Genomic DNA, 18,665 nt, shown 5'->3' with positions numbered 1-18,665 from the left:
TATTCCCCCATGGAGGAAGGCTCCATCGCCATTTAAAATTGAATAACCTCGTCTGTTTAGAACCCAGGTTCTCGAGCTCCATAATGCAAGTGCGTTTTTTATTCAAAATCTATTGATATTTTTTTTCTAAATTTGTATTTTTATCCAAATTTTTTGGATAATAATTACGAAATTTCAAAATGGCGGACTCCTTGATGGTGAAATTTTGTAGAAAATATGGCAGAACGTTCTAGAGAATAAAATGGTGGAATCGAACATGGCTGTCGTAATGTCATTTAAGATAGCCGCTGAGATTAAGGTCGGTTTACGTTCAAGTTTAAAATAATCTAATATGGCCACCGTGATATCACAATTCAATATGGAGGACCGTCTCTGGTACTGAACCGTTCATCAGTAGCAGTATACCTTTCACATTAAATAAATTTTCTGAAAATCCTCAACTTGTTATTTTTTTAATTATCTAGATCAAGAATGGTACAGGACACGGGTTCAAGCGTGGTCGGGCGCAACTAATCTGTCAACGGTATCCACAAAAATGGCATAACTTAAAACAAATCTATACGTACTCAAACATAATACATTATATGTATGTTGGAACAGTTCAAAGGAAAAGCATTTGTAAGATTAGTACTTCACAAAAACTCATTTCATAGGGTGCAACGCTTCTCTGAGATGATCCACACATATCTAAATTCCACAGAAGACCGCAGAAAACAGCGACGTGACCTCAGGTTCATGCTATGTGGAAGGCAGCCTCAGATGGATTCCAGGAAAAACTACGACAAAAAAGGTTTCCTCTTCATTTCACAGATTATATGCAATCGATGGAGGGTTTAAAATTGTTATGAATTTGTACAATGAATTCATAAAAATTTCTCGGAATTTTACCAGTTGGTTTTGGTTCATGTAAACTTAACTAAGTAAGAAAATTTAATATGAAATATTTTAAGAACTGAAAATAAAATAGCTACATTTGCCAAAAATAATGTGTGTTTCGGAATGAATAAAGATGGAATTAACTTTTTAAAAGTTTCTTTTAACTTATGTACACGCATTAGAAATTAAACTTATTTTTGATTTAAGACTCTGATCTATTTTGAATTTTACTGTGACAAAATTAATTAAATAAATACTCAGTATATTATATTATAATAAAATAATTTTTTTAATTTTGTAAAATAACAAAGATAAATTTTAATTATTTATGAAAATCAATAAATGGTTAATCTAATTTATTAAAATTAATTATTTATCAAATAATAATGAAATAATTTATAATGCAAATAAATAATACATACGGGAAAATAACCTCACTTATACAAGTAAACTTGAAAATACTCTTAATAAAGCACCAAGACGTTTGGTATTCACCCTAATATTTATGAAAGTGACTAATATGGGTTTATGTTCATACACGTGGATGCACCATCTTCCTTTCGTTGTATGATGCGGGTGCATCGCAAAACATCTCTCTATTCATTTTTCCATAACACGCCTAAAGAAGTATAACATAAAAAATTGAATTATTTGAATACATTTTTGTTGCGATATTAAAAATAAAATTAATCTATTTAAACATATGCAAAAACTTCAATCCATATTATGATTCATCGTAAGATGATAATATTGTATGCATTATCTGTTTTATGACTTATTGAAATACTTTTCGGATAAAACACGATAAAAAGTTTTAATAGTAAAGCAATGTAATTTTTATACTTAAACTAAAAAAGTTTTAATAGTAAAGCAATGTAATTTTTATAGTTATTAGATTCAAAAGTCTTGTATTTCTGGTGAGATTATAAATATATAGGTATATATGGTCATACATTTTCTGGATTATATAATTGTTAATTTTAAGAAAGAAAATAGTTAAGATAAAAATTATTTAATAAAAATTATAGATATTTCTAAGCTATGTTTATTTTTCACGTAGTTTTGAGTGACCGTTAAAAAACCTTTTGGTAATCAGTAAGTTCTCGGGCTGAGCATGTCTTCAACAGACTACTCAGTCTCGGAAGAGACGACGGCACACTGAGGCTCACCCAGGAAGTCGGACGCGTCGTACACGACTCGGCCAGCGAAGTGCTGTATGCCGAAGGCACGTGGCTCCAGAGGCCGGGGCTCCAGCAACCTCGAGTTCTGCTTGTGCTGCACCTTCAGCTTGGCGATGTAGGACTCGGCGGTGCCTCGCACCGAGCACTCCACGTCCAGCATGCTGAGCAGGCCCGTGCGCTGTGACAGTCGGCACGTTCTCACCACCGGTGCCATCTGTGCCACCGGTGCCATCTGTCGCTCCGGAATGCACCACACTCCTTTCTCACGCAAGCAACCGGACATTCAACTGGAGCATCTTATAGCAGCATACCGACAACACAGTTTGGTGTTTTATGAATGCCCAATGAAATTACTTACTTAAATAAGTTCTAGCATTTGTTTTGAAGTAAATGCAAATCAGCCATAGAAATTATTCTTTACAGTAATAAATATTATATAATAATTTTTAAAATCTTTATTAGTTAAAAAAATAAAAACACAATCAGTGAGGATGATGATGATGAATGTTTACTCATTTTAAGACATATCTTTACGAAATTGAAAAAAAGTGCATTATGAGGTTAAAAAATCAATAACATAGATTAAAATCTAGGTTAAGATTTTAATAATCAAACATTATGACAAATCCATTCGCTATTTTTTTTAAGCCTCATTGCTACTGCTTTATCGTGATGCCTTCAAGATAATCACTTTCTAAAACAGCTTTGTAAAACCCCTTCATAAAAAAGTGCTGTTTCCTATAATACCATTGTTCCATTTCTTATTCCACAAACAGTGTTACAGATTTCCCCCAATTAGGTAACATCTATTGTAGAAGAAACTTTTAACATTGTTGAGTGTCAGCATAGGGCAACGTTAGCAGAAATGAATAACGCAAAACTAATTCCTCCAAACTGAAAACAAATAACCCGCACCAGGAGCAGAAATATCTGCCAGAATAACAACAGTAGTGTATACAGTCAGTTATAGAATAATATAATTATTATGGACTTACATTTTTAAAGCGTGCCTGGTAGGATCTCCGGCTATGTACGGCCATGTTCGGCTATGTTTTCACGCGACCACAGCACAAAGCCTGTGAGTCTTCGAGCCGTGGCCGAGGACGGACACAAAAAGAGAAGCTGCACTTCAAGAGCAGCCTCTGTACTCGCACACAGGCCAGGTGGTATTCCCAGGCTTTCTAAGACGTGTTTGCGTGCGAAACAACCCGGAGTGTAGCTACCCCTACAGCCTAGCCACAAACCCGGCTGCATTAGTCCTGGGTTCTGGTCAGTGGGTTCTTTGTGCGATTTAGGGTGTACTCAGTTTCGCCAAATGACCGCGACGTGCCCCTGCCAAGTGACGACGAAGTGGACATGATAAGTGATGAAGGCTTCACCACTGTCGTCAACAAAAAGCAGAAAACAAGGGGAAACAGTGATAGACTACGTTAACCACTGACGAACCCCGTAATCGCAAGGCAAACGGCCAAGCGAGTTCACAAACAGCCTAAGCGAAAAGGCAGTCACCAAACCAGTCAGCAGTTGACAAACCCATGTTTCTGTTCGAGCCCTACTACACAAAACCCTGCCTCTCAGGCTAAAAGGATGCAGGTGAAACCCGTGTACGAGTTCGTTGTCTCGGGTCACAGTTACCTGGCAATAAAAGCTGTGCTAGAAACAGCCTTGCAGGAGCGCTGGTAGTTCGTCAGTCATGGCATCGACCAGCTCATGATTCACACTGCCAACGTGGAGGAGTACAGCAGGCAGTGCGTGCACTGGAGCAGGCCAGAGCTCAACATTCCGTAATGCTACAAAGGGACGATATCCCAAACAAATTTGTGTTCTATTGGGTGCACAGTAGGAAGCACCGATAAATATTCCATACAGGCGGTGTTCGCTGCAATTGGCCTCCTTGTGCAGAACATCTGATTCCTGTTTAACGAGCAAACCAGACTACCCATTAATAAAATAGTCGTATAATTCCCTAAGGTCGTAAACCAGAGACGATTTACGATCTGGAGACCTTCGGTGGCCTCAGTATTCGTGCGAGGACTACCGACACCCCAAAGGCCCTCTTCAGTATGGCAACAGCCAGAGGTTTGGCCACCATACGGAGGCTGCAGAGCCTCTCGTGTGTGTCGCTAGTGCGGCCAGGGACACACCTGAGGCTTGTCCCCAGGGAGGGGATAGAACCAAGACAAAGTGCGTGCGATGCGAAGTCCCGCACTGAGCCAACTACACAGGCTGCATGGCCTGTATGAGGGGGAACTGAAGTCACCTCCCGCAGCAGGAGAGCAAAGAAAGAGAGCTGCAGTCTAAACATGCAGTGCGCGACAGCAAGCGAGCTGCAGCCGTGGCCCATCGGAGTACCATCCCTAGGCCCTGAGGCAGAATTGGCATGCCCCAAGCTACCTCACCTCACAGCAATGGCAGAGCCCCGACCAATATGCAGTACTGGGTGAATGGTACAAATTGGAGTACCCTGTCATGCCAAATGCATGGAGGTCTAGAGGCCAGCCCGTGTCCCAGAGGCCCCCGAATAAACATCATTCGGGATACAAAAACAATAAAGCCCGGGGACAAGGACAGATGAAGTAACAACCAGCCAACAACAACCCCCCCCCCCCCAAAGAAAAAATTCCATGAAAGTTGCGCCCGAGGAACAACAAGAGGCCAGACAGATTCATGTTGAATCACCACGAGCATTGCTACCAACTGTTTCACCGCAGCCAAATCGTGTGGCGAAGCCAGCGATGGGCCCGAGAGATTTTCTGAAGCTCGTGGACCAATCGAATTCCTTCACCCAGGACCTATACCTAGCACACACACTGGAACCAATGTGCCATTTATGGTCCTTTCGTGTGATCCGCCCAGGGCACTAGAGGACAAAATAAAAGCTACCACGGGCTTCGTGACAGCCTTAGCGACCAGCTTTAATGCCGCACTACCTTAAATTAGGCTATGTCATTAATATTACCCCCCAGACAGTAAATTAGGTACCTACCATTCTTTACTGGAATGCACGAGCTATTAGAAATAAAATAATTGAGTTTACAGATCATTTAATAAAATATAATATTAAAATTATGGCAGTATATGAAATTCATTTGAATACAGATGATCGCCTCAAGATCTTAAATCGCAATGTTTATAGGCGCAGCCATGATTCTAGAAGTGGTGGATATGCTTTAGTGGTCCAAAGAAGAATAAAACCAAAGTAATATAAATTACCACTATTTAATAAATTATAAGCGGTTGGTATAACTATTACAATAAATAATCAGAAAATAGTGCTATTCTCCATGTATGCACTGTCCCACTACTTGCAAATAAATGTATTTTTATCATTTTTATAAAAAAGCAAAAAAAATCTTGTTATAATCCACAAATAAAACTATAAATTATCTATAACACTTCAGAGATGGAAGTAATGAACCAAAGTAATATTTAAAGCAACGAACTGTTAATCAGCTCAGCAACTTGTGGATCGTAAAACTGGGAGGAAAAGTTAACAGTAAAAAACAACCATGGATCTCATAACATGTATTTAACTTTTAATAAGTTAGGTTTTGAAACATTTGTTTTTGCAAGTTACTTTGAGGGTTAACAATCACATTGTAGTTATTTAGGTAAATCGTCTCAGTAAATTGCATAAAAAAGATAATATATTTTAGTATTTATTAACAATCAAATCTGGCCAGTTACAGTAAAGATTAAAAATTAAAATGGACCTAACAACTTCCTTTATTAGTGTCCTTAAGACTATAATTTTTGTAAGTAAGAGTGTCCGAGATTGATTTTAAAGTGTTCTTAAAGATTATAACAAATCACATTCCTCTGGGACTTATGTAGCTGCTGCGCGCCGGCTGGTGCGAGGGCTTCCTCAGCGGGGCCTCAAGGCAGTGCACAGACCACAGCGGTCAGTAGAGCAGTGGCGCATCTCAGGAGTCCTCGAAGGAGACACGGGAAAGCAGCCCAGAAGGGGAGAAAGCTAAGGCATAAATGATGCTACCATCTCCCATACCGGGAGAACCCCACTGCCAATAACCAAACCAAACACAGCAGTGGTAGTAAACAAGGAAACTAACGAATAAACAGGAGTGGCAAAAGAAGTAGAACAAGCTAGAAATTAAGGGTTTTTGTGTCGAGAGTAAAGTTACTTTTACCGCTGTGAGTAAAATCTAGAAGCTACATTCCAGGTTTGCCGAGAAAGCACTGTATCGTAAGCAACAAGGTAAAAGACACCATCACAGAAAATTACTATAAAACACTACAAGTTGATATGGAATAAAATAAATAGGGAAAATAGCTCCCTTTTTCTCTCGGGACTACATACCTCGTGTTATTCAAAGAGACATCCAATGCAAAAAAAAAACTGCAAACATGAAAAGCGGATTCAAACTTCAGAGAGGTTACCTAGAGACTCCCTGAAGGGAGATAGTGGCTCGCATAGTTAAAGGTCCCAGAGCCAAGAAAAGGGTGGAGCTTGATAGTTTCAAACTGGGCCGTCGGAGAGGGCGTTGCGCTGGAGAGCGGCACAAAGCGGCCTACAGAAGGAAAGTGGTGAAGGGGGGGGGGGAGGAATTAGAGATGGAGGAGATGTGCCAAGAGGTGGTGCTCTTTGGTGGCAGAAACCAGGACTACCAAAGACCATAATTTTAGTTCGTCAACAGCCCGACAGGTGCCGCACAGGGTAGCGTAGCGTGTCTTGCACAGGCATTGGGTTAGAAAAAGTAAACGTAAAAGGAGGGTAATCATGCCGACGTCGTGGCGAAAAAAGACTAGTCGGGCGGGGAGGAAGAGAAAATGCCAGGAGATGCTGTGAACTGTGCTTACGCAGGCTGACACGACGGGACCGGGATCTCGGATGTAACGAAATATGCAGTGCCTGCGCTGGGCTCTTTAACTCGTACGTGACGGCAGAAGGGGAAAATCAACACGCTACTAACGTGGCGCTACTTACCACGTAGCACTGTAGCACTAGCAGTAGGCGGACCGACTGCATAATGCTTAAATAATAAGGGCCTTTTGGATCTAAGGTAATAAATGAAAATACTCGTGAGCCCCTGAACACTGATCAAAAGTACGAATAAACATAAAGATGAGATGGCGCCGAGAAAATCACTAATTTGCAGCACAGTACCGCCGGGCAGGTCACTAACAGAGATTGAGCTGGACGTCTTAAGCTGGAATCACAATGCCCCGACGGGTCCGATACGACAGGCCCGACAAACTGTCGTGCAGCATCTCAGCACGACAGATTTAAAAGCGTAGGGTCACAATACCACGACAAAAATAACCCGACGATTTTCAATTTGGCCTTCGGCAAATCGTACCAAGCTAAATACTTCAATTAAAATGCATTATAGTATGCGCTAAAAACAAAGTAGGCTCTTTTATTTTATATTGACAATTGATGTGCAAAAAAACATTTAGTCGTCTGCAATACGAAGTAAGGTTAAGTTGATTCGTAAAACGAAGAGTAGTTTATTATAGTTACAAGTAAACAAGATAAAGATATGTCAGTGAGGGACAGAAAAATACTCCTGATGTTAGCTGTGCGAAGAATTAAAATGAAACGAAATGAGCTTGGACTTTATTAATTAGAAGTTCTTCGCTGAACTCGTCCATTCTTCTAATCCAATATTCACGATTCTAAAATAACGTCTTTAACCATAAACACGATGATATCTGTTTATGTTTATACAAACAGACTAAGGCAAGCTACAAAGTTTTCAATTCACCCACACGTAAAACGAAATTTCACTTTTCAGCAAAAAGATTTACCAAGTATGTAAATATTTTTGAAATTTAGTTCTGTACTGTTTCCTTTCCGTTGGCGTTTTTTTTTCCTGTCGGGCAGCCCCACATGACGAAATTAGAAATAGAATCTATTCCTTGTGGGCCATCGGGGTGCGTATTTTGTCGGGCTGACGTTACGACGAGCTTGTATTTCATTGGCTATTGAACTTGTCGGGCCTGTCGTGTCGGGGCCGTCAGGGCATTGTGATTCCAGCATTATACAGCTCAGCTCCGGTATTTTTGGCATTTGGCGAATCAATGCCAAACACAGAGACTGGAACTGTCGGAGCAACACAGTTAATGGCCCGTTGTTGTAAAGACACAAGTCTAGAACCAACTGAGCCAACTGAGCCAACTGAGCCAACTCATGACACAGGAAACTAAAGTCCAATCCTGATATTTTAGATATTGTGTTAAATAAAAGAGTTCAAATGGACTTCGAACTCAAAGTGATACACAAAATGTCGTCTGATCACTTTCCAGTCCACCTAATATTCAATACCGCGTACACTCTCACTAATCCGTCGAGAAAAGTTAAAGTCTATAAAAGAGCTGACGCGAATATTTTGGACGTACTTAACTGATAACCTGCATACAGCCGACGCTTATAACTTAGAGAGAAACATAAAAGAGAACGTAGTATCTGCAGTAACAAAACTTACAGTAAAGATTTAAACTGCAATTAACCAATTCATTTCGGAAAAGGCAGTTAAGTGTTAGCAGTATAAACTGCCAGCGCATATAAAGTATTTAATTTCTCAGAAAAATAGAATGAGGCGCGAATTTACAAGACAAAAAACAGCGTGACATTACTGAATTACAAAGTTTAATGTTCGACGAAATAACTCTATGGAGAAGCAGCCAATAGAAAGCGAAAGGTTGCCAGCTTCAGGTGCAAGGTGTGTCGCATTTAAACCCATAGAAAAGGCACAAGCCCTCGCGAATACCCTCTAATTAGCTTTTTAAGCTAATCTTGAACCCTATGATCCGCAGTATAATGCCGGAATATATAGATACCTTAAAATTAAAAATCAACCTTTAACAAAGAAAAGTATTTTCCATCGCAGTGGAAAGAAGCGAATGTGTAGATTTTCATAAAACAGGGAAATATAAGACACTGCCTCAAAATTATAGGCCCATTAGTTTGCTTAGTACAATGTCAAAAGTAGCAGAATAAATCATTTTGCAGCGACTAAATTATCACGTTAAAAAATCATATACTGCCAAACGAACAATTTGGTTTTCGCAACGCACAATGAAAAATGCATCAATTGATCCGTATGACAGAACAGATAATAACTGCGTTTGCTAGGAATAGCTATAATTTTGCAGCGTTTTTGGACACAGAATAAGCCTTTGATAGAGTTTTTCATGCAGACTTCATTTATAAATTATATCAAACGGGCTTCCCCGACTGTTATGTTAAATTACTGGTCTCGTATTTAGACAAACGATCGTTTAGAGTCACGATAGAAGGAGCACAGTCTGATTTTAAAATAATAAAAGCAGGAGTCACACAAGGCAGCATTTCAGGGTCTGTTCTATTCAATATTGATATCCATTATATGCATAACTCCACATACCGATTAGTCCAGTTTGGCTGCTATTCAGAATATACCGTATTGTTTAGCAGATCGTGTATTCTAAAAATCTCAGCACTCAGATTTAAATTCAATTGAACAGAGGTGCACAAAATGGTGAATTAAGGTAAACCCTACTAAATCAAAAGCTATAGTATTTACACGTAATCATCTTCCACCACTCGACTGATAGGCCACGGCTAACCCTATTCAATGAAAAAATTTCTCATAAATATGTTGTTATATATCTATTGGTGCACACGCATAGGAAACTACTTTGGTGCGATCACATAGACGCGAAAAGAAAGCAGCTTTCACTATACTCATGACCCTTTACCCCGTCATGAGTAGATGATTAGATGTATCTGTTGTAAACTGTATGATAATTAATAACGCGCCAATAAAAGCAATAATAACGTACGCGCCAGCAGTATGGGCAACAGCAGCCGACACGCATTTAATAAAGCTGCAGAGAATACAGAACAAGAGCATTCATATCGCAGTAGATGCGCCTGTGTATTGCCCCGTCAGGCCTATGAAAAGAGAGCTAAAACTGGAAATTATGAAGGATTATTGCATCAGAAATGCTCAGAAATTCTATGATAAATGTACATTATGTAGAAATTTTTTTTTTTCATCCCTTGGGGAACACGATTCGGATTTGCACCATAAGTATAACATGCCTACTACGTTTCTTCAACAGAGACCTCTGTAGACGCGCTGTGGTTGGACGGCAACTTATGAAACCGTTAATTCAAAATGGTCCTAAGCACGCAAGTGTATGGTCAGTCCCCGGGGGTTCTCTGCATGTTGTGTTACTGACTCCCATGTCCGATGGGCACAGCCCACCTGGCTAACCTCCAGTTCCGGCTGTGTTTCTGAAAGGCATGGGAACTGGAATTGCAAGCCTAAAACAAAGACCACAATACGAATGCATCTACATTCGCCTATAATTTCATACGCTGGCAGTAATACCACTATATTTAAGTGATTAGACATTACGACTTTAACATTACATTCTATAATATAATAACCCCAAGAACAAAAAAAATTATAAAATACAAACCCAAAGAGAGAAATAAATATAAACAAAAAATAAATAAACTAAAAGTTTTAGTTAGTTAAATATTTTATCTATAGAATAATTTTAAGGCATGTGTGCCGTTCCTCCATGAAACATGTTTGTTATAGATACCTATTATACACAGTTTGTAAGTTGTATTAATGTTTCTCCTTCTCTAGTTTTAGTCCGGTCAATTTATACATCCGAGGGTACAAAAATTCGCACCCAGCTGAAAATTGGTAGGATTGTTCAAAACACCATCATAAATGAAATCTAAAAAGTCCTCATCGATCCGACTCCTGGAAAAAAATTTACTCGGGGTCAAATGTCACAAAAACGGATTTTTCGCTATTTTCAGCAAAACGGTAAGTTTTATCATAAAATTAGCTCAAACAAAAATTGCAGATCAGATAATTATCTAAAAAAAATGTTCATATACTTTTTTTTTCTCTAAAAGGCACCGTTTTTGAGATATAACGATTCAAAAAGTTGAAAGAGCTGTAATCGTCATAATATACACACGTTTCCACGCCACCTTTGAGGTAGTGCACTTAGCGCGTTTTTTAAATGTGGGTTTCCCGGTAGGCCTATTCCATGGATCTGTTGTGCTAATGTTTAATATGAAACTATTGAATAATTAAAGATATTGGCAAGGGTTGAAAATGATAAAAGTTATAAAAGCTGTGTAAATTTAAAAAAAAAGGGAAATTTATCCATCTGATTCATAATTCTCTAATACTTCTGCTTCCTCTTCTCCTTTTTTTTTTTGTCTTGTTCTTCTTCATCCTGGGTGCAAGTAAATTGCCCCAATAATGACACATCGCATGTCTCCTCGTTAGTATCAAATGAATCCTCAATTGTTGGTGATTCAACATTGGAGCACGACCGGTCTTGACAATTTGTACACGCCACAGAACAAAACAGTCTAACTTTTTTGCAGCCACATTCAGCACTACAATGACATTCTCATATTTATAATATTTTTTATGTGTAAGTTACACTGACCGATAGAATAATATTTTTACTTGTATTATAGCTTCAGTGATTTATATGTATAAATATTATGACGACAACTCTTTCAACTTTTTGAATCATTATATCTCAAAAACGGCGAATCTTAGGAAAAAAGTATTTTGACAATTTTTATAGATAATTATCTGATCTACAATTTTTGTCAAAGCTAGTTTTATGATAAAACTTACCGTTTTGCTAAAAATAGCGAAAAACACGTTTTTGTGACCTTTGACACCGAGTAATTTTTTTCCAGGTATCGGATCGATGAGGACTTTTTAGATTTAATATATAATGGTGTTTTGAACAATCCTACCAGTTTTAAGCTGGTTGCGAATTTTTGTAACTTCACTCCTATTTTTTGGTCTAATTTGACCGGACTATTTTAGATGCTGCCTGGAAGTAGAGTAAGTGGTCAGTGTATCCACTCACCACCCAGAACTGAAGAAAATGTAAAGCGGACCACGAATCCAAGCTCCCAACCCCCCGCATGGTAACTACTCTTTCCAACTCTTCATCTAGACCCTATGTATCCTGTATTCTCCTACATTTACCGCTTGCAAATTTGCTTCCCGCATGACAGTGCCCAATGTTTTCCTTATGTCTTTACAGGTTTTACCTATGCCCGACCTATCTACAAGTTATAGTCTAGAATTCAGCGTGAGGGGAGTAAGTCATGGGATAAATCACTGCCATAGCTGGCCAATCCCCTCCTAGCACACGATGCAAGCAACCATTACCTGCATGGCTGATACCAGCATAACCTGGACCCTCCCAAATACACTTAGCTTTAGCTAGGTTAGGGGGGGAAATCACGCCTGCGCGATTAGTAAATAACCTTCGGCTTCGCTCGTCCTCTCAGGTACTTTCACTGACTCAATCTGCTATTATTTTCCGATGTTTTACTGGTTGTTACTAGATTGCAATACATATAAATATAAATATAATGCCGCCATTGTTCTATATTTAATTCGTTAGTTTGTGAATATTTCTTACGCAGAAATTAAGTTGGATGCAATATAAAGTATGAAGTATATCTTGGCGGCAGGTAGATTCGACTCCACGATCCTCGCTGCGACGCGGCACCTGGCTGTCGCAGCTGTTATTACAGCTTTGAAAAAAAAATCTCTTATATGCGTATATTTGAAGTTATTGCATCCGTACATATATTGTACACTTCAATTAATATTTAAATAAATTATTTATCAAATGATTATTATATGTTATAAAATTTAGTTATATCACCGCGAGAAGTAAACGGCGTTTGTCTACGAAAATATTTAAATGAAGCTTCCCCATTGCAATAATCATTTAAAGAATGTAATAATCATCTTATATGGTTATCATAAGTATTATAGGTGACGAGATAAAATTATTACTTTATTTTTTTAACTATTAATTTGTGTTTTTTTACCTTATTTTTCGTTTTACTGTGTAGAAAACTATACCCTGACAATATAGTAGACAGTCGACTACTTTTTATTTATTTTTATTTAATATTTTGAGATTTAGCTACAGATATTGCCTAAACGGCTGAGTATATCTACGGTTCATTTGATTTTTTAAGGATTTTTTGTTAATTTGAAATAATATATTTTTACTAAGTTTTTAATAAGTTTTTGTTTAAAGATTTAACTATAATTATGGTTAAGATTTGTTAATTTTTTTTTTAATTTTTCTGTATTTGGAAATTAATGTTGGATAAACGTGGTATCTATGATATCATGATATCGCTTTGCTGGGTCTGTTTTTGGGTACCACCGTAGCCAGGCGTGGCTGTCAGATCCTTTCAATAATTACTAAAGTCAAACTTTACAATGTCTTCTCCTAAAACCAAACCACGGTGAGGGGGTACTATTAGTTTTGAAGTCTACCGTTCCTGTTTCCTGTAGTTACTATCTTACTTTTTAAAGTAATTTAGTTTTTTTGTGGCTAGCAAGGTTTACTTCTTTATATCATAAAATATTATATGATATAATTTTATATACAATAATACTCTACACACTGAGCTGGCAGCAGGCATTGACAACGAACATTTTAGACATACTCTCGATAAGAAGATTAACTTTTTTCTAACATGCATTGGGCATTCTCGGAGGCCTCGTCGGTGCTACGAGTGGTATAGTGCGGGCAGTCAACACTACCAAGAACGAGCGCAAGTAGTTGGAGGAAGCACAAAGACACAAAGCCATTGTTATGATAAAATAACGGCGCAAGACTCTACTTACAGCCTCACAATTTGGGTTGAGGCATGAGAAAGAAACGAGTAAAAAAAATGCTAAGTTCTCTGCCGAAAAAACCGCTCACCAATTTAGGTTTAATTAGGTACGCTCGAAAACTTAAAATTCGTATTTTACGAGACGTATTTATGAGAGATACTCATATACCTAGCAAGCCAAAGACTTGTGAGTGTGCCATTATTAATTTAGATGCATCAATAAGCTCAGGAATGCACTGGGTAGCATACACAAAGTCTGTAAAAAAAGGCCAATTACTATGACAGTTTCAGTAATTTGAGACCTCCGCCAGAACTTAAACGGTGACTGCATGGGACAACGCTGTACTATAATTACGAAACATAAAATTCGCCTAACCAAACAAACTGCAGTCACTTGTTCCTTCAGTCATGTCGATAACACTTAAGTTGATAGGTCATTGATCGGAGCTGCGGGTGGTACATTTCCCGCGTCTGGAGCTGGAAGGTGAATGGTGTATCGTACTCGTAGATATTCAAACATATAGATAATATCGAATATCAAGAAAGATAACTCTAATAATCACTTCCTGATAACGTGATGGGACCGCCCAATAAATACAGTTACTGTTGGATCTTGCGAAATTGATGACATTGCAAATTACATCAAGGAAATGTTACCACATTATGTAGACTTTCAACTGCTAGGAAACCCAAACACCCAAAAAATCATTCTAACCATGCAGTGAAAATAATGATTTTACGAAACCTGATACCATAGGAACGATGCTTGTATTCAAACTAAATATTTATGATTCAGGAAAAACGTACGAATCTACGCGATCAGTAAACATATTCCACGTGAATGTTATACAAATAAACCACAATTTGGCAAGTTGAACGTATCTTAAAGGAAGACTAAACAAATGTTACACGAAATTTCGCCAATGGTCCCTCCAGGATATAATATGGTTGAAGTACCGCAAAGTATAATTAATTTCCTAGCCTTCGTGAAGTGAACACACAAAGTAATCGTCAGAACCGTTGACAACGAGGACGCTTGGTGAATTTCCAAGAAAAGAAATTACATTACGTCTGCACGTGAAGCGATGGGTATAAAGTTTGTTAACACCGAACAGTTATAAAACAAATCGCATTGGCATGCAAAAAAAAACAGTTATCTATCAGATAACAGCTAAAAGCGTAAAGTTTCTTCTCAGTATTGGACAAGTGCAGAATAAATACGGAAGATGAAATTCTCAATGTGGAAGACCCAGTCATTTTCGATGACAGGGTTACGAAAATCTAACTCCACGAGTACCAGCCATTCCTAAACGGACCGTACCCGATACTTTCCGAAATACGCATCATTGTACAGCAGCAAGATATCTGTACTTATCTTCGCAGTCATTTATACGTATTAGAGGTATGCTTACAAAGGCAGAAGGCATGCACGGACAACGACAGCAATATCCTGCAATGGTATTATTCACCTAATCGAGCGCTTTACATATGTTCTCTATGGCGTGAAGGTAGACCAGACGTGATATGTAGGTATAACATCCGCTATGAAAAATTAGGTACTTTTCGCTGATGCCGAACGGTCTGCTGCAAAGATGGCTGGCTGGGGTCTAGAGGATGAATACAAGCTAACAGTTTATACCGAAGGAAAATACGAAGTTTGTGTTCCTCGGTCCATGCTTCTTGGATTTGTTGAAGACTTCTAGAATATAATTATTTAATAGAAACAAGAGCTCGTACTGCTTCTAGCTAACATTAATATTAATGCAATAGTCGATGCTGCAAAAAACGTATACGATGTCTCGCTAACACTACAGTCTATCGAGTTGATGTTGCCTCATGTCCAAGTCAACAGGATATAATGTATCAAGATTCTGAAGAACGTAGAAAAGGGAAAGAACATTGACATGCCATTCCGATCCTGAAGCCTGGAAATGTATCCTGGCTTGCCTCTAAAACAGCATATTAACTGGATAGTAGAGTCCAGCTTCGCTACGGAAAAACCAAGATACCTCATCGTCGGGCTTCAGATTAGAAGACAGTCAATGCAGGAGTGAGCTGCTCCATGTTTAATAACTGCCAAATACGTAATGTAAAAATATTTTTAAATAGTGACAGCTACCCGTACGTGGACATGTAAATGGACTATGAAAAATGAAGATTTCTTCCCGCACATCAAATGCATGCTAAGTTTTAGCAAGCATACTATGCCCACAGACAGTCACCGATACTGAGTCCCAACAGTTCCAAGAACAAGGCTACGTTAATGGTTTTTGACTTGTCCAAACAAGAGGATCGAATAAATTCAAACATCATTGAATGTAGAATCGATATATTGACGAGTGGAAATATTCCACCAAACACTAATGCTTTTTTTCCTGATACTTCACGATCGACTTACATCGTTCAATTGTCGAGACATGCTTGTAAAAATTCTCTCAGAAATGACGAATTATATTGCGAGATAAATTTAGTTATGGACGAGCATTCCTAGTGAAATGATGTACTGCAACCGGTAAGGTTTCCCGAGCCAAAATAGATTCATCCTCAAGGAGATTGCCAACACCTCCGACGACAACACTGGAACTTTCATCTTCCTGCCTCAGTATCCCTGAAAATTACTGGACGAATAAAGTAAACACTCAAATGAATATATATGCAAATATTACCACGGCCTGGAATGGGACGAAGGTAGAATTCCGTACCACCAAGTGAAAAACACTCTAGATGATTTTCTAATGCAGCATCTGCATGGCATCATTTATGTCGCTGGACTTGAGCAGACGAAATAGCCCAGATAATTTTGCGATAGAGCCACCGAAATATTAGACCTGCAGACCGACTGTGGCTGTCCTTCCCGACGCAAGCTCTGTCCAATTTATAGTTTGAACGTGTGAGTGCCTCTACTAACTCGCAGCTAATGCGGAATTGTCACTCACAGTGTGAGTAAAGTCTGCATACATAAAAGGTGTGCAATGGTTCGCGCCTTTATTTGCCTTCCAACCTGCAAGTATATGTTTTTGTTTCATCCTGCCAACATGTACATTATCATAAGACCTAGCTCTAGTAGTGTCTAGTACAGCTACTGGGATGCCGGATATCTGCACAGATATACGAAAAACTGTATTGGAGGGGCTCGGCGGTGCGGATTCTGCACTCTCCTGTGCCCTATGAACCGACTCAGCAGCTGCTATATTGCTGCGAACCTGGAAACTTTGCCGTCTATCACATGAGACCGCACACAATACTTCCAGCCAGCATCGAAGAAGTAGTCGTTTCGTCTGCATGTGCACCACCAAACTTGGACGTGTTGCAACCTGTTGCGACCTGCTATGCATCTACGCAGACGCCCAAATGATGTACGCCTCGTCGTAGTTCAGTCAATGATCCTGTCTCAACAAATACTGAGCCAAAGCCAAGTCGCAGCCATTGTCGCCGACATCGTCGTCCATTTCTCACCGAAACCGTCGTCGCAAAAGAAGATGACCAGTCGGAAACCCCTGTTCCTGAGCCCGAGACCAGCGAACTGGTTGGAACCAGAATTGATGACATAGTACCCAGAGTCGACAAGGCAGTCTGTGCAGCATTACAGACTTTGCTTATGAAAATGGTTAAATGCCTTAACATTATATGTATTTGTGTATTTTTCTAAATAAATTTGTAAAACTTAAACTTATAATTGTTTGTTATTACTTTTAGAGTATTAAGGTACCTGTTTTTAGCCTATTAAAAAAGGTTGGCAGGCATCTGGCAATAAATGATTCTTGCACTCTAGTTGGTAAAAATTAAATAAATATGGCAGGGAGCACAATCTAGCAGACGAAAATAATATGTCGGATACAATATGGTGACCTCCAGCAGAAGAAAACAAGATGGCCACATGGCATTATACGGGCAGACGTAATATATGCCCGTGCATTAGTGGTAACTTTTGTGGAGGAAGGGTCCGTCGCCATTTTTAATAGATTGCCACCGCCGGGTTTAAACTCAGAAGCTTATCGTAAATTTAATTTTTTTATTTTTTTATAAAATTTAAAAATTTCCTACTTTTCTAGCTTTTCAAGCTGCCATAATGAAAAGTGCAACAGTTACGCCGTCCAAAGTGGTGAAAGTTAATTCAACTAATTAATCTTTATATATATATATTTCTTGTGTGCGTGTGTATGTCACTGAACTCCTCCTAGACGGCTGGACCGATTTTGATGAAATTTTTTGTGTGAGTTCACTGGGTTTCGAGGATGGTTTAGATTCACAATTGGATATTTTATCTCGATTCTGAGTTAAGAAAAAACTCAAAAATATAATGTGTGTCATAGATTTACAAACTGTTAGTGTCATTCCTCTATGTCTGCCGAGCAATAGCTTTCAAGCCATTACGTTACGTTTTGCTATTGTAAGGAACTAAGTAGAGAGTAAGAAAAAAAAAAGCTCTTGACAGTTTGTAGTGTCGCCATATTTGTTTCAATTTTCAATACCGTTTTTGTATATTACAATTTAAATTGCAGAAAAAAATCATGTTTCATAGACACATAAATAGTGAGTGTGTCATTTCTCTATGTCCACGAGGTCTCGCCACGTTATTTTCTCCTTGGGGCGAACCCGTCCGCTTAGTTAAATAAACAGGTTTTATCGTTGAATGATTTCATGTTATATTTCATGAAAATATGCTCTCATAAAAAAGTTAGTTTTGTAGACATTCAATAGGTGTCTCTCTCTCTCTCTCTCTCTCTGAAGATCAATCTTTGACACGTTACAAATTTATTTCCTTTATTTTTTTAGTTTGATTTGAAACAATATGATTTCACTAAAAAACAATTTCTACCCCTTCCTATTTTCATTTCCACATTACGAAGTTTCACTTCTTCCACTCGGAGGGACTCCACGCAATATTTTTGCATGCAATTAAAAACTATTTTTTAATGATGCCAAAGAAGTATAACTTCTCATGCGCGTAC

The 18,665-nt window shown here is 38.5% G+C and overlaps 1 protein-coding gene across 3 annotated transcripts in view; it reads right to left on the bottom strand.

The window, feature by feature from the left end:
* LOC134527313 (unconventional myosin-IXAa) overlaps nucleotides 1-18,665 on the bottom strand; it is a 651,966-nt gene that overhangs the window by 210,746 nt on the left and 422,555 nt on the right. For all 3 annotated transcript variants that reach the window (XM_063359870.1, XM_063359869.1, XM_063359871.1), the window contains exon 12: nucleotides 2,046-2,235. In XM_063359870.1, the coding sequence (XP_063215940.1) occupies nucleotides 2,046-2,235 (190 nt within the window). The remainder of the gene's footprint in view (nucleotides 1-2,045; nucleotides 2,236-18,665) is intronic.

This window comes from Bacillus rossius, chromosome 1 (assembly GCF_032445375.1).
Source record: "Bacillus rossius redtenbacheri isolate Brsri chromosome 1, Brsri_v3, whole genome shotgun sequence".
NCBI lineage: Eukaryota > Metazoa > Arthropoda > Insecta > Phasmatodea > Bacillidae > Bacillus > Bacillus rossius.
This window is presented reverse-complemented; position numbering and strand designations above follow the sequence as displayed.